The following is a 15,820-nucleotide window of genomic DNA, read 5'->3' as shown; positions in this document are numbered from 1 at the left end:
ATAGTCAAAGTCCACTGATGAGCTTTTCTTTCGCTTTCCCTGACTTATTTGCTCAGGCTGGTCTCATTGCAGGCTAATGATTTATTTCTAAGGCTGTCTCATGAAATAGAAAATGACGCGACCTGTCTGTCTCCCCCAGTGACGCTCCTTTGTGCACAGTAGGTGGGATATGCTTTTCAGTATTGACTCAGACAGATAGAGAGATAGCCCCCTGGCGGCGGTGAGCTGCAACTGTCAGGTTGTGAAGAGAGAGAGAGAGAGAGAGAGAGAGAGAGAGAGAGGAAAATGGGTGGACGGAAAGTCCCCGGTTGGAAATCCCCTTGGCTTTTTCCTTTTTAAAAAAACTATCATTAGCGTACGTGTGTACTCTTCTGAAAGGCTTCACAAGCTGTAAGGGCTCCAAAATAGATCTGATACTGAAGGAAAGAGAAGGTTGAATGGCGCCGAGGACCGCTGCGGTGAGGCTGAGTGAAGTGGCTCAGAGAGGGCTAGCCTGAGCATCCGGGAGGGCTTTGTTATTACCCCCGACATATTACACAGGTAAGACACCCGTCCTCCCTGCCTGTGCCACCCCATGTGGACAGCATTTCTCCACCAAGAAGGGGGGTGCGACTTGGTGGGCACATCACGTTTGGGCCTTGATTAAATGTATGGTCGTGTTTCTGGGGACATGGAGGAAGCTTGAAGCCTGCTCACGACAGTGGCTTTGACAGCCATTGTTTACAAAGACGTCACCCTCAAGCGGATAACAAGAGCGTTTAAACAGCCAAATGTAGCGTCGGCGCCGCTGCACTGTGTCGATACCCGCCGTGCGAGACGCGATTGAGGGCTACATTGTTTCAAAGGTAGTTGTCATTGGAATTACGTAAGCCTTTAACGTCAGCAAAGTCTCCTGTTATTGTGTTTTTGTGTAGCCAGCCATACTAAACCGCAGCGTCCACCACTGTGGCACTGTCCGTCCGCCTAAAGTCCTCCAGCGGTGGCAGCACACTAAAACTGGGATTAATGACTCGTGTCAACACGCTCATTGACATCCAGGTGTCTGTTGTCTCGTAGTCCCCCCTCATGTGACTGACTGACGAGCCCTTTTGCATGGCCTAGTCTGTTGTTGCACCTGCTGCTGCTGTTGCTGCTGTTTGGGTAGTAAAGGCACAGAGGCCACTCTAAGCCAAGTATTGAGGTGTTGTGGATGTAAATAGTACCCGCCGACTGACTGGCAGCGTCTCAGCTAAACGCTTCATATATGAGGAAGTTAAAAAGTCAGCAAAACTTCAGGCCTACTTGCTGACCATCACTTTCTACTTCCTGTGAGGTGATAATGTGCTGACAGGCTCTTCATTTTGGGTGAAATCAGCCTTTTAATACCCTCAAATCTAAAATATTTCTACTGTCAGGTTGAACATTAATACTTTTAAGTACCAGGCAAAACCTAGCGCCAAGTAGGCTACTGAAAGTTAACATCAAATGTTTGGTCATATTCAGTCTTGTTGATTCAGCCTTTGGACTAGGGCTGGGTGACATTGCAATAGAAATAATATACAAAAAAAAATACAAAATAAAATGTACTTTTTATGTATTTAAATTACGTTTTGACACTATATATATCATCATATTGCACAGCATTATTTAAAACTAACCTAAATTAGAAACGTTTTCTAACTTTTAACCAAATTAATTGTACTGCTGCTTTTCACTTTAAATCACTTAAACAGTGATATATTGAGATATTTACACACTTTGTTAGATGGAAAAAAAGATGTTTATCTACCTCAAACTATGGTCATGGGCATTGTAGCACAATGCCACATGTTTAAAACAATATAATATCCATCTATGCGAACATCAAAAGTACACATTTACTGTTAAACAAACAAATTTACTATCAGTTTTCAACCCAAGGCTTTAAAAAAAAATTGTGTGCTGGGTTTTGTTTTAGCTTTGGGTATCAAGAGATATCAAGTATCTTGTTTTTTTTGTATTGAAGTTTAAATTCTGGTATGGTGACAACAGTTCCTAGCTTGACTTTGTTTTAGACAAAGCTTGATGCAGCCTGGCAGTTCCTGTATCAAGGTGTTGGCGGAGGAGGTGGAGGAGGCCTTGTGGCAGCAGTGTGACCTCCCCAGCAGCCTGGGAAACCCTGTGTGGCCTTCAGTTCAAGTCTGGAAAACACCAGTTTATTGTTGGAAGGCTTAGAACTTAGTGGGACACTGGGGCTCTCTGTTTGGGGAAAGTGTGAAAACTGTGAAGTCACAAAGGAAAACTGAGAAAACAAAATAAGAATACAAAGAGTTCTTTGTGTACTTTTATTATATTTGGGCCAGCAGAATCTCCAGTGAGAAAGCACCAAACACTTCAGAGTGGGATGATCCTGTGTGTGTGTTGGGTGGTTTCCAGAACAAACTGTAAATTAAGTTGCACCTTAAGTTGCAATTAATAAGGAAGGAGAATCTCCTCTGAGAATTTCCCACCAGTACCACCAGTCTATTATTTTCTGCTGTGAAATAACACATCCTCTCCCCTTCTCTCCATCCAGTTTCCACGTTGTTTGGTCAGCGGTGGTTGGTGCCTCCTCCTCCTCCTTTCCTCCTCCTCGTTCCTCTTCCTCCCCTCCTTCCATCCACCTGGCCACTCATCCGCCATGTCGCAGGGTCAGAACTTCCTCCCCAAATTCCTGTTTGTCTCCAACCTGCTAAAGGCGGTGAAGATCCGTCAGCGAGTGCCCAATGACGTGGTGAAGCCGGCCGCCAGCAGCGGACTCATGCACCACCTGCGGGGTATGCACCGTTACACGCTGGAGATGATCGCCATGAACCACTTCCCACAGGCCTTCAGGGAGGTGGTGCAGGCCGCCATCCTGGACCGAGCCATGCAGGCGTCACTGGAGCAGGAGAAGAAGCTTAACTGGTGTCGAGAGGTGAAGAAGATGGTGCCCTTACGTACTAATGGTAAGAGAGATTTGTTGGAACCTGGAGTCTCAAGTAAAGATGTGATTTTCTTACCGAAGCTCCAGAAGTTTGGTGCATTTTGGTGACGTTTTGGGATGTTTTATCGCAAGTAGGGAGTTTAAATTTTGTCGCTTAGTAGTTGATCAGTTCAGATACTAAAATCATCCATTACCAAGTAGTATGGAAATTTCTACATTCAGACTGCCTTATGACTGTCATAATAATTACAATACAGACTTATCGAGCTTATTGTTTTGATGGTGATTCATTTTTATTTTATTTAATTTTGGATATTTTAATATTTTGAATATTTTAATATTTTGCCATTTTTCGGGCTATATATCGTCTAAAAAGTTGTTATTGTGGCAGGCCTAAACTACAGACAATCACCACAAATGTAAATCACAACTTTCATCATGATATGATATTATATAAATTCTTTGGCCAGTGATATGACATTTGCTGATATCACAAAGTCTACCATGATATTATTTCGTTTTGATTCAATGCAAGGGCCGGCAATGGATATGAGACATTTAACACAGTCAGTTGCATATATATATATATATATATATATATATATATATATATATATATATATATATATATATATATATATATATATTCAAAAAACTAAAATATGATTTTTCAATTTCATTACTGAGCTGTTGCAGACAAATGACAAATTCTTTATAATAAAAATAATAAACAAAGTGGGAATTTCAAAATAAAGGTGTTTCTTAAAGATGACGTTATGTAGAGATATTTTCACTTTGCACTGACAATATTGGATTGTTGAATCGATACATTGCTCCAGATCAATGTATCATCACACTCATAGCTACATCACAGTCTGTGGTGTAAGTAGAAATAAAAGAGATATCAATTTAAGTCCTCTGTTGGTATCAGTATTACTTTAAGGCTACTGGTGTCATATTTTCTTTAAATGACACCCAGCCCTTGTGGCCTTTAATATAAAGTTCAACAACAGGAACATTAAATCGGTCACAGAGCTGAAGTCAAACTTTTGTTCCTTGATTTCAGGAACTGCACGTACATCTCCCTGGGCGGAGGATGTGTTTTGCTTTTGTTTCATTTTCTATGATTGAGGTGGAGGTGCGTGTTTGTGAGTCAGGGCTATTTCATATGTAAATTCTCAGATGTCATTACTCACAAGCAGGGTTACTGTAAGTGACAACAATGGAGGGACCCGGGTTCCACTTTCACAAACACTCATTTGGTGAGCCCCCTTTTGGTTTGACTGTGAATTCAGTTAACTCATTGCTAAGTCATGTTTTCTATTACGTGGATGTTGTAACACGGGAACATCCCAGGGCAGGCAAACATTCAGACCCGGACCGGATTACTTCTGATCTTAGCTCTGTACTGGGAAATTCTCTGGTGTCACTCGCAGGACTGTTATTTACTGTCGATGATGTTTCAGACCCGACTATTTCCACCGTTTTTCACTTACAACCTTAGAGGGGTATGTCCCCTTTTTTCTGTGTGGGAGTGTTAAAACACTTAAAACACCTCAGATATTATACTTTAAGTTCCCCACCTGGCTGACTGACGCAGGTTTGTGTCGCTGTCTTTGTGACTGTCACTTGTGTCACAGCTCACCGAGCCTTATTAAATCATATGGGACCAAATCCAGCTGTATCTCACTGTCTCTGTATCTATATTTCAGTACATCTGGTGTTTACAGTAGACTGGTCTATTTTTAGATGAGGGGAAAAAACAATTTTATTGAAGGGAAGCATCAGCCATAGCATTCACAACAGAAGAAGGAAGCGGAAATCAAGCTGAGTTTGTCTTAAACTTGTGAGTTTCCAGGGGAAATAGTTTCTTTCTTTCTCATAGGAAGCAATTAACACTTGGCAGTGAGAAATTCCTTTCTCAGAATTTACTTTGAACACTTACTGGACGGATGAGGAACTTACTGGATATTTTGTGTGCTGTCCTCATGCTTGTTAGTTTTTTCTGAGGGTCCCTGCTGATTTCGGAAGTTTGAAATGACTAAAAGAGTTCCTGTAACTCTCATCAATGCCTGGTTCCTCTTCAGAAAGACCCCTGGTTTCTGACTCTTCTGACTTCTGCTGCCAGTAACCTGCATGGAAATTCCTGGCTTTCAAAAATGATGTCATAAAGATGAGACAGAATTTAGCGCCGGAGCGTCTAACTCTGAAGGACCCAGACGTGACTTTGAGCAGAGGACGGACAACACACACACACACACACACACACACACAGAGGACTGACTGACTGCTGCTGAGTCACTGGAGCCCAGCAGACAGGCACACATACAGAGAGAGGACGTGAGAGAGCAGAAGTCTGTCAGTGAGTGTCCAGTCAGGGCAGGTCATATTAATCAAGCTTCTCAGAGTCTTAGCGCTGCAATAAGATCCGCCTCCACATTGTCTGAGACTTGAATTTACCCGTTAGTTTATAATCTCTTAGAGATTAATATTAATTTCCAAAAAATCCTAAATTCACTCCCAGGCTAGCAGAAATGCAACTGACCATTATAAAAGTAGAACAGCTTCATAAAACGGCAATTAGAAATATCGGTCATATCCGTTTTCCTGTTTCATGCTTTTCCACCCTGTGAAGAAATGTGTTATTGAAATTCAGTGCGTCTTCTGTCTTGACTGTCTAGGACGCATCCGAGGGTTTTTCCCAAACAGCATCCCACTTGTCTGTCATGTGTCCCCAACAGGCAGGATTTGTTCAGCTACAATACACTGACTCTAGATACTGTAGCAGCAGAGAGGACACACATACTGCCACAGTGTTCAGCCTTATAAGTAAAGATTTCTCGTCTTAATGTGATTCCCACAGACGTCAAGTCAATTTAGTTTTTATTAGGGCTGTCTTCGACTAAAGAAATTCTCAGTTGACAAACACTCAAATTGATTCAATTGCCAGATCTCTAAGACTTGAGTTTCTTCACAAGGAATCATGCAAAAGCATCAATTTAATCTTTTGTTTAACAAAAATGTGTTCATGAGCTTATAGATAATCGTCTTCAGAAATCTTAGTCGACTGCCAATCGACTGCCAATCAGTCGACTGAGAAGAGGGTTAAGCCCTAATTTATCCAGTCAAATATCTCAAATCACAAATTTTTCTAAGCCGGCTTTACAATCTGTACAGCATACGGTACCCTCTGACCTTTTTTAGCCTGGCTTTGGATAAGGAAAACTTCCCCAAAAAACTCTGGGGAAAAATTGAATAAAACTCAAAGAGAGCAGGACCTTTGTGTGTACAGATTAGAAATTACAATATAGACAAACCATAAAACAAAATTATGTGAAATCATATGAAAAATGGATCCAGGAGGATACCAAGCAAATTCCAGATATTGCCCAACAGCTACAGCCTGAACAATTCAGCCTCCTCTCTTCCATGTAACCTGGAAAGATGACACAAACACACAATAAGCAAGAGTGATACTGCAGTGTAATAATATATCAGCAAAACTAGTATTTTCCAGGACTTGTTTTGTCGGATTAGACAGCTGTGTGTGAGGTGTGCAACAAACCTCGGACTGAAAACCCTACATTGTAAACTTATGGTCAGTGTCACCTGGATGGTAAACAGATGAGGATTAAGTCGGGTCCTGCACTGGTGTGTTTTCAGGAAGTGTCCCAGCGTGCCACAGAGGAAGTGTCTATATTTAGACTGATGGGACCAGCAGACAGTCTTTCATCTTTGCTCATCAGGCAGCTCGACTCAGGGTCAAAAGTCTGTGGTTTGTTGTGCACAAGAGGAACTGGTTGGACATGTGGGTGTTTGAGCCTTTGTGTGAGTGTTACATATCTCTTTTGAGCATGGCGGAGTTCAGGATGCCTTTTCTCACTAGAGAGCTGTGCATTTTATGTTTTTGTTGAGTGATGCAAGAGCACCAAAATGCAACAACAGCTAGCTAGTCTGAAATAGAGGTGGATGCTTTTTTTCTCTTCTTCTCAAAGTACAGTGGGATGTTCCTACGGTGGAATGAAAACAACTGTATCTCGCATTACAGCCATCTTGCAGCACAGATAATGTTATTTTGAGAAATGTGATCACAGTTTGGCCCATGGCATGACACTTCCCACAGGCTAAACTCATTTCAGATTTGTTTTTTCTTCCTTTTCTTAACAGGGATTTTTAGTAACTTTCCTGTTCAGAAGGTTTTAAAGGAACTGTACACGACAGTCAGAACATTAAAATAGCAACAAATGACTATATACTTTATAAAGTAATGGTGTCCTGACAAGAGAATTAAGTCCTGCGCTCGTGCGTGTTTAAACTGAGTTTCTCTGCTGGCATCAAACAACAACAATTTATAGTAAGGCAATTATTAGGGCTGCAACTAATGTTACTTTTCAATTTTCATAGATATTCTGTTGTTTTTCTTGATAAAATGTCAGAAAATTGTGAAAAATGTTGCTAAAGTGATCAGAAAAGATCACAGAATTCTTACAATGTTTTTTATAATTAAAAAATAATTACTATCAAAACAGTTTCCGATTAATTTAATGGTTGACAACTAATAGATGATTAAACTGATTAAACATTGCAGCTCTACTGTAATTACTATACATAGAAAGAATATAAACACCTTACGGTACATTTGTATGCATTTGTGCATGTGAGTGCACAAGCTATCTCGTTGCTCATTAATCACAGCTTTCATCGGGTGTTGATAGCAGTAGTTTAAAAGATAACATTCCATCCTGTCCAAGCCACACCCCTGTGGAAAGTCCAGGACCAGCTGAGTAGCATTGATGAGTTGGGATCATAGGAGGGGAACACACACACACGCACGCACATAAGGCAGAAGTTAGCACGGGGAAATTCCTGTGTTTAGTGTGGCAACAGGGTTTTTCAGAGCTATACACACATTGACAAACATGGCCTCTCCTGTTTCACAATGAGAAAAAGACCCAGCGCTGCCGTAGGAGACTAAGTAAAATTCCAGGGTTTTTTACTTTGTCACAAACTCAAATTCTGTTGAGAAACTCTTTATCTCTCTGGATATTTAGTAGAATATAGAGGAAGCCTTTTTGTTGGGCATGAAACAAGACAACAAATTGTTCAAGATTTTCAGGGCAGATTAATGTAGTAAAAGTGCTGAATTAAATTTTTCTAAAATATATTTCAGATAAATGAAAGTTAGTTCAAGCCAGCAGAAAAAGCCGAGTGTGTGTTCTTTCAGACATGTGAGCTTCATATAATAGTCTAGACACCAGATAGTGCGACAACTGACCCGCCGGGCTGGAAATCCCCAGACTTTTGTTACGCTTGTGTGTGTGTGCGCACTATAATTGTCTGTTGTGTGTGCTGTGTACACTCCACATTTGCGTGTGCATGTGTCCCTGCTCAAATTTGTGTCCCGTGTATTAAATCAACTACCTGCAGTTCTAATATTGTGTGTGTTTGCCTCTGCTTCCTTTGTGTGCGTTAACAGGAGATGGGAACTGTTTGCTCCATGCGACCTCTCAGTACATGCTGGGCGTTCAGGACACAGACCTGGTTCTTCGGAAAGCCCTCCATGGTGTTTTGAAAGAGACAGACACTGGCGTCTTTAGAGCTCGCTTCCAGGCAGAGCTGCTCCAGTCCCAGGAGTTTACCCAGACCGGACTCCGATATACCACCATGGTATGAAGATTAGATTAGGTCTAAAAAGCCTTTTCAACAATTTGCATTAAGGTTATGCTAAAAGGGCAACAAATCTACAGCCTATGCGCTTGCCAGACAGTAAAATGTCAATCCTCACTTATGTCTTTTGCATTCCTGTATGTAACTAAATGTATGTACATAAATACAGTATATTTATATGTATTTTATGCAGTAGTGCAAGCCAAAATATGAGCATACATCCTCCTCTTTATTGTCCATCACACAAGATATTTTATGCAACAATTTTCTATGTGCACTAGTTTAAATTCTAACTCTTTGTGTTGGTGTTGTACCAGAACTGGGAGGAAGAGTGGGAAAAGATTGTGAAGATGGCGTCTCCGGTCTCCAGTAGCAATGGCCTCCAGTTTGACTCTCTGGAGGACATTCACATCTTCGTCCTCTCCAACATTCTCCGCAGACCCATCATCGTCATCGCAGGTACTCGCTTTTTATCATCTCAAAGCTCCTTGTTTAGTCATCAAAGATTTGTTGCTCTTGTTTGAACATGTCTTCTAGTGATAAGAAAGTGAAGGTATCTTCTTTCACATGCCTCAACATTTTGCTGTTAGTTGTTTTGAAGTCTTTATAAATCACCTCACATCTATTTGGTTTGTGGATATTATGCAAAAAGTGTTTTAAAAAACAACATTCCAATGATGTTTCCCAATACACTCAATAGAAAAGCAAATTATATTAATTTTAAATGGGTGACTGAACATTTTAACAGTTTTTTTGTTTTACATGCTACACACTAGAACCAAGCCAATAACTTTTTTTAAAATCAGTAGTTAACCTTAAATTGTGTTCTTTCAACAGACCAGGTGGTCAGGAGTATGAAATCTGGCTCCTCCATCTCTCCTCTGAATGTGGGGGGGATTTATCTGCCTCTCCACTGGCCGCCCACAGAGTGCTACAAATACCCAATCGTGCTCGGCTACGACTCCCAGCACTTTGCACCCCTCATCACCATCAAAGACAGCGGTCCAGGTAAACACTGAAGCCAGCCTTAGACTGGAGGAGTTTTAAAAATCCTGACTGATTTTTTAAATTAGTTTGCATCAAGCATTTAAGGAGAAACTTCACAAATGTTCTCTCTAATCTCAAACTTGCACACACATACAAGCTTTTTAAATACAGATGCATCACATATTACACAGATTTTTGTGCCAGAGGTAGCAGTGCAGCACCTAACTTAATCTATGAGACAGGTGTTTTATAGCTCACCTGACAAAGAGTTCTGATATGAAGCTGCTCATGTTTTTATTTCCATCAAACATATTGGTCTGAATTTCCCAGAAATCCGAGCAGTACCGCTGATCAACCCAGGACGAGGAGGCTTCGAGGAGCTGAAGGTTCACTTCCTGATGGAGAAAGAACAGCAACAGAAAGAGAGACTTCTGAAAGACTACCTGATACTGATAGAGATCCCTGTCATAGGCTTAGGCTATGACGCCACACGAATCATCAATGCTGCACGGTACTTACAGATTATAAACTCTAAATGGACAAAATTAAAGAGGAAAAACTAAAAGATTGATGTCCTAGTTGTAGGTCCCACCCACAATATTAAATGCAGTTAAGCATGTTAGGAATAAAGGTTTGAGGTTTTATTTTTATCTTGATGATGACAGATAATGTAATGCTGTACAACTGGTTTAACCTCCTGAGGTGTAATCAGCACACTGATGACAACAATGACTTTCACTTTAAAAAGGATAAAATTACAAAAGGTTTATGTCTTTGTTCCAAGGCTGGATGAGGGCAACCTCCCTGAAGACATGAACCTGATGGAGGACTACCTGCAGCTTGTCAACCACGAGTACCAGCGCTGGCAGGAGGACAAGGAGCAGGCCTGGGCTGCCCAGCCACAGCGCCCACCGCCTTTCTCAGTGTCCCAGCTGTCTCTCATCGAGATCCGTTGTGCCACACCACGATGCACCTTCTATGTCTCTGTGGACACACAACCACATTGCCATGAATGCTTTGAAAAGCGGCAGGCCACCACCGGCGGAGGAACAAGGATAGAAGGGGTGGTCCAGACCAAGGGAGGAGGGGTGCAAGGTGGGGTAGGAGTGATAGGGGGATCAGAGACTGAGGTGAGCTCAAGAGGAGCCCGAAGCAGCAGCCCCCCATCCTCCTCGTCTGGGAGAGGGGTGGTGATATCCAGCCCCCGCTCAGCCCCACCCACCGCTCCCAGCCTCAGCCTGTACAGTGAAACTCATGCCATGAAGTGCAAGACACCCGGCTGCCTCTTCACTCTTAGCGTGGAGCATGATGGACTTTGCGAGCGCTGCTTCAACTCCAGGCAGAACCATGGACCTCCTGGAGCTGGAACAGCTGCTCCAGGACTCCCAGGCCCCAATGGGGGTCCTACAGTCCCCCACCCGGCCCAAGGCTCCGGCTGGACCCAGTGGGGGGGCTGCGAGACAGAGACAGAACGCTGCAGCATGTGCAGACAGGAGGCGTTCAGGATATTCAATGGCCTGTGTCCACCCTGCATGCAGAGACAGCAGCCTCCAGAGAGAGGAGAGCCACAGCAGAACAACCCCAGGACTGAGGCCTCGTCTTCAGCTTGGACCCAGGCTAGGGACGGTGAGCAGCCGGGCCTCACCCTAACCCCAGGGCACACCTCAGCCTGGCAAGCCCCTCTGGCCCGGCCTTGTAAAAGATCCGGCTGCCAGTTCTTTGGGACACCACAGAAGTTGGGTTTCTGCACTATTTGCTACGTAGACTATCAGACCAACCACCGTAAGTCCTGACTCTAAACTGTAACTTCTGTCATGTCACAGGGACTTCACTGTCAATTTGCTTTGCATTGTAGGAACTGTTGTGTAATGTTACATTGAGTTTTTATTTTTCTTCACTCAAATGTCAAAGCATGTGGGACATTGCTTATGTTGGCCACTGTCTGTTCCAGACCTGACCCCTCCTCCCGCTCCGGTCCAGAACCGGCATGGTGTGGAGGCGGGCTTCCAGAACGCCTCACGGTGTCGTGGGCCCGGGTGTGGTGCTGTTGGCAAGGCGATGCTGGAGGGCTACTGTGACAAGTGCTACGTCAAAGAGCAAAGCACACGGCTCAACCAAGTGGCACATCGCACACCACACTCCCCTCCTCTGGTCATGGTAGGCATCTGCCATGTCTCCTTAACTTAGTGTACTTTTCTGTTCATCACTTTTGTCTTCCTCTGTTTGTATCCTATCCTTCCTTTGTCTTTCCTTCTATGAGATTCTTACTCTTCTCTACTCTTGTAATATCCTGCTGCTCCACAGATTCATTTTAGTTGCCAACTGACTTTTCTCCTCTTTCTCGTTCTCTGTACAAAAAGCGTGACCGAGCAGCCAAACCCAGATCTTCACAGCAATCCCAGACCCAGACCCAGACTCAGACTCAGTGCCGGCGGAGTGGCTGCAGTAATGTGTCCCCTGGTTGCACTGACCTCTGCCCAGAGTGCCACACACGTGGCCAGGGCAGAGAGGCGGGCAGGCGGGCGCAGGCGCCTAAAGAAAAGTCCAAGCAGCGGTGCCGGACGCAGGGCTGCGACCACTACGCCAACCAAGAGAAACAGGGCTACTGCAACGAGTGTGACCACTTCAAACAGATTTACCGCGGCTGACCACATACGCACGACGATGATGACACATCGCTAGACCGTGAAAGAGCCGCTGCCCTGCTGTGGGCGCCCCATGCCAGTCAATGCACCTCTGATACTAACTAACCAACTAACTAACTAGCTAGTGACTAACTAGTAACCTTATGGCCTGAAAATCAAACCCCCCATGTAGAATGTGAAGAGAGAGTGTGTGTACGTGGGGGGGGGTTGAGTGTGTGTGTGTTCGCAGTAGACATGGCCTCCAGAATACCTCTTTGTGCAATTATTATCATCTGATGTGCCCTGTGCACTTACACGGTGAGAGGTTTGGCTACATGTCAGAGCAACTGACTTAACTCTTGTGTACAATATGTATTTAGAGGTACGTAGTGAATCGTGCCGGACAAAATGATTGTATGTTGACATAACGAGAAGCATCTGACATTGCTTTCTAGACCACAGCCAAGGATTTATACCCCCCGTCTGTCTGTCTGTCTTAACCCATCTGTGTATCTGTCTGCCTGTCTGTCTAGCATTTGCTCTGTAGGATGAGGGATGCAGTTGTTGGGCAAGCCCAGCGACAAATCTGTGGAAGTAGTAAGCAGAAGTGAGCCAAACTGGGCAAAAGCAAAGCAAGTGAAGTGCTTGAAACTAAATTAAATGGTATGCACCATTGTTTAGCTTAGTTCTCTAAAAATGTTCATGTATGTCCTGCCAAAAATACAAAGATTTGCCAAGAAAGGCTTTTGCAATCAATATTGTGAAATGATCAAGACTTAATTTTCTTCCATTAGTCACACAATAGCAGTGTAATTATATATTTTGAGGCAAATTTACATTAGTATTGTTACTTATCTGTTATATAAAGTAAATATTGTGAATTTCTTGAAATGGAACGTAAGAACAGACCGTGTGTCTAAACAGTGCAAGACAGACAGGGCAGGCCCCTGCTAGTTTTGGTGCTACATGTACAGAAATACAAGCCTCTCCATTGTAGCCAACATGCTGGCGGTGTCAGCGGACAGAAGGCAGAGAACACAGTAGAGACAGGACTCATTCTCTTTCTATTCCTCCTGTCCTTCCTCTTATTTCCCCTCTTCTACTCCAAAACAGATCTGTTGCCTTGGACATTGTTTTCCTGTTTACTGACCACTTAAGCACCTAGAAATGCATAGACACATACCTACACATGCGCACACAAATGTAGTAGCTCCAGTCCTGTCGGAAGGGGATTGCCAACTATAAAGAGAACTGAGAACATAATGACTGGTGAAGTCAAGATGATTATCCACTTTGCCACCACATACACACATTTGCACACACATGCACATGCACACAAAGCTCTGTGAGATTGTACGCACCACACCCCAGCCTGAGGTGGTATGTAGGTAAATAAATCCATAGAGAAATGCATTCCTCTTTTCTCCACCCCACTGGATGTGCCAAGGCGACAATTTCAAAACTTCAGAGAGCAATCCCATTGCCTGCTTTGGCTAATCTTGTTTATCTGAATGTGTTTTGTGCTGCTGCTACAACAGCACACTATTGGGGCTGATCCTCGATAAGTTTTGCCTTTAAGTAGTGATTGAAATTTTATGGACCAGAGGAGCCTGATCAGTGATCCTGGATCAGTGCTCCCACCTATAAAATGCTTTTGTGAATATGGATCTTGGTCCATATTGTAGGACCTTCCAACCCGATGCCTCATCTCCAAAACACACACAGTCACACACACACATACACACACATACACACACACACACACACACACACACACACAAAACGCACACACACACACACACACACACACACACAAAACGCACACATCTGCGCCTGGAATACGCAAAACTGACATTCCTGATTTTTTTTTTTTTTAATTTGTGTTGGGATTTTTTAATGTATTTTGATATATTTGGTTTTTCTTTCTGCCAAAAAGAAAATACATGTGCCATCAATCGCCAAACAGTTGTTGTTACCTCCTTAAAAATGGCCAGCCTGTACCACTCTAAACTAACTAGATTGCCACAGATAGACATCTCCAATTTTGCGTAACCTCAAACCAGAGCTTATCAAGCGATCTCATGTTGAAAAATCCCCAAATCTTTTAATAAGTATCTATTTTGGCAAAAGATGAAATGTTTATCCACAGAGATAACCTCATGCGTAAAACATTTATCAAACAAGTGTGATATCAACTGGAACAGTAATTCCCCTAATACCTCTACTGAAGTACTCGACTGCTGTAGGCAGATGTCCATCTGTGGCTCTAGTTAGAAAAGCATAGACAAACAGGCTCTCGGTCTGCCTTTTCATTCAACTGTATCTAAAGCTGTCGGGCCAGCCCACGTGTTGACGGCCTGTACGTAGATCTCTGTGTGCTTTAATCACCTCTAGACAAACCTTAATCAATTTAAAGGCCAATTAGTGGTCAGCTCATCAGGACCCCTTAACAAAGTTTCGGGGCTCTGGCTGAGTTTGACTGGGAGGAGATCACATAAGTTGCACATGACTTGTCTAAGCTGCTGAGGCATTTAGGAATGGTACTCCGACTCGCTTAGGGACATTCCAGCAGTAGGAAGAGCATCCACGTAAGAGCAGAAGGTGTAACAAAACATGCAAACTGTGTGGAAGTTTCTTTGTGTGATTTTTTTCGACAATAGGGTATTGTATGAAAAAAAGCCTGGTTTTATTTGTTAAGTATTTATTCATATCAAGATATCTGTATTGTGTGATTCAATAATTATTTATATGTCGTCCTGAAATGAATTATTTTTATTAAGAAATCTGAAATCTGTGTAATGTGGTTCTTGTCTCTCAAGTTATTATGTTAAAGAGCATGTGCTTGTGTGTGTGTGTGTGTGTGTGTGTGTGTGTGTGTGTGTGTGTGTGTGTGTGTGTGTGTGTGTCTGGTTAGAACGGAGAGGAAAATGTGTGTGCACTATCATAGAATATGTGTATGCGACACAAGCATGTGTGCAACCCTACAAGCCCTTGCAGTATGCTTGTGTGTGCTCTTTGAGATTTCAACATTGCACTCTTATTACAGCATCTCTCTCTTCTATGCTGTGTGTTGCCTAACACTGTTTCTGCTGAAAAGCAGTTGCTCGCTAAAGGCACTGACTCCATCTCCATTGTAGGAAATACGGAGGGTGCTGCAAAAGTCATCAGATTACTGATCACTGAGGCCTGGTTTAGATGTGGCAGAGTTGCACCATTTTCCAATGCTTAACTGGGTTACCTCTTTTTCTTCTCTCCGCCTCCGTTTGTTTTTATTTCTTTTCTCATTGTTACACATTTCCATACGAAAAAAGTTCAACTGATGAGGTTTTTCTTAGGTTCTTTTTTTTGTCACTTCTCAGTTCTTTCCAGGCTTATGTCAGGGCGTCGTGCTTTAAACAAAAATAAACGGGAACCCCCACCCTCTCATAGAAAAACACAGTTCACTCAGGAGGAGTGGATGAGGCAGTGGGAGGGGGGAGTTTGGAGCAAGGGGAGATATGGCAGTGACAGGTGGGGAATTGGTAATAATTATATACAGCAGGGCAGAGGTGACATTTAACAAGTGTGGGACTGCACGGGTATGCGTGGGCTTTCTCATCATCCTACAGCCTCCACCACA

General features: G+C 43.0%; 1 protein-coding gene across 1 annotated transcript; it reads left to right on the top strand.

Annotated features, from left to right (window-relative positions):
• Nucleotides 1-278: 278 nt before the first annotated feature.
• On the top strand, nucleotides 279-14,989 carry tnfaip3 (tumor necrosis factor, alpha-induced protein 3). Its single transcript, XM_059359542.1, has 9 exons — nucleotides 279-540; nucleotides 2,534-2,945; nucleotides 8,400-8,590; nucleotides 8,908-9,049; nucleotides 9,428-9,598; nucleotides 9,908-10,088; nucleotides 10,362-11,359; nucleotides 11,529-11,734; nucleotides 11,938-14,989. Exons 2-9 carry the CDS (start codon nucleotides 2,639-2,641, stop codon nucleotides 12,223-12,225), a joined length of 2,484 nt encoding a protein of 827 aa, XP_059215525.1. The 5' UTR covers nucleotides 279-540; nucleotides 2,534-2,638; the 3' UTR covers nucleotides 12,226-14,989.
• The last annotated feature ends 831 nt before the right edge of the window (nucleotides 14,990-15,820 follow it).

This window comes from Centropristis striata, chromosome 20, assembly GCF_030273125.1.
Source record: "Centropristis striata isolate RG_2023a ecotype Rhode Island chromosome 20, C.striata_1.0, whole genome shotgun sequence".
Classification (NCBI taxonomy): domain Eukaryota; kingdom Metazoa; phylum Chordata; class Actinopteri; order Perciformes; family Serranidae; genus Centropristis; species Centropristis striata.
The sequence above is the reverse complement of the archived record's forward strand: the minus strand, read 5'-3'. Positions and strand labels throughout refer to the sequence as shown.

Excerpts from the sequence above, each read along its gene's own strand:
- tnfaip3 (XM_059359542.1), top strand. The coding sequence starts at position 2,639 with ATGTCGCAGGGTCAGAACTTCCTCCCCAAATTCCTGTTTGTCTCCAAC. Across the intron at positions 2,946-8,399 it reads GGTGCCCTTACGTACTAATG|GAGATGGGAACTGTTTGCTC; the intron begins GTAAGAGAGATT and ends GTGCGTTAACAG. Across the intron at positions 10,089-10,361 it reads CGAATCATCAATGCTGCACG|GCTGGATGAGGGCAACCTCC; the intron begins GTACTTACAGAT and ends CTTTGTTCCAAG.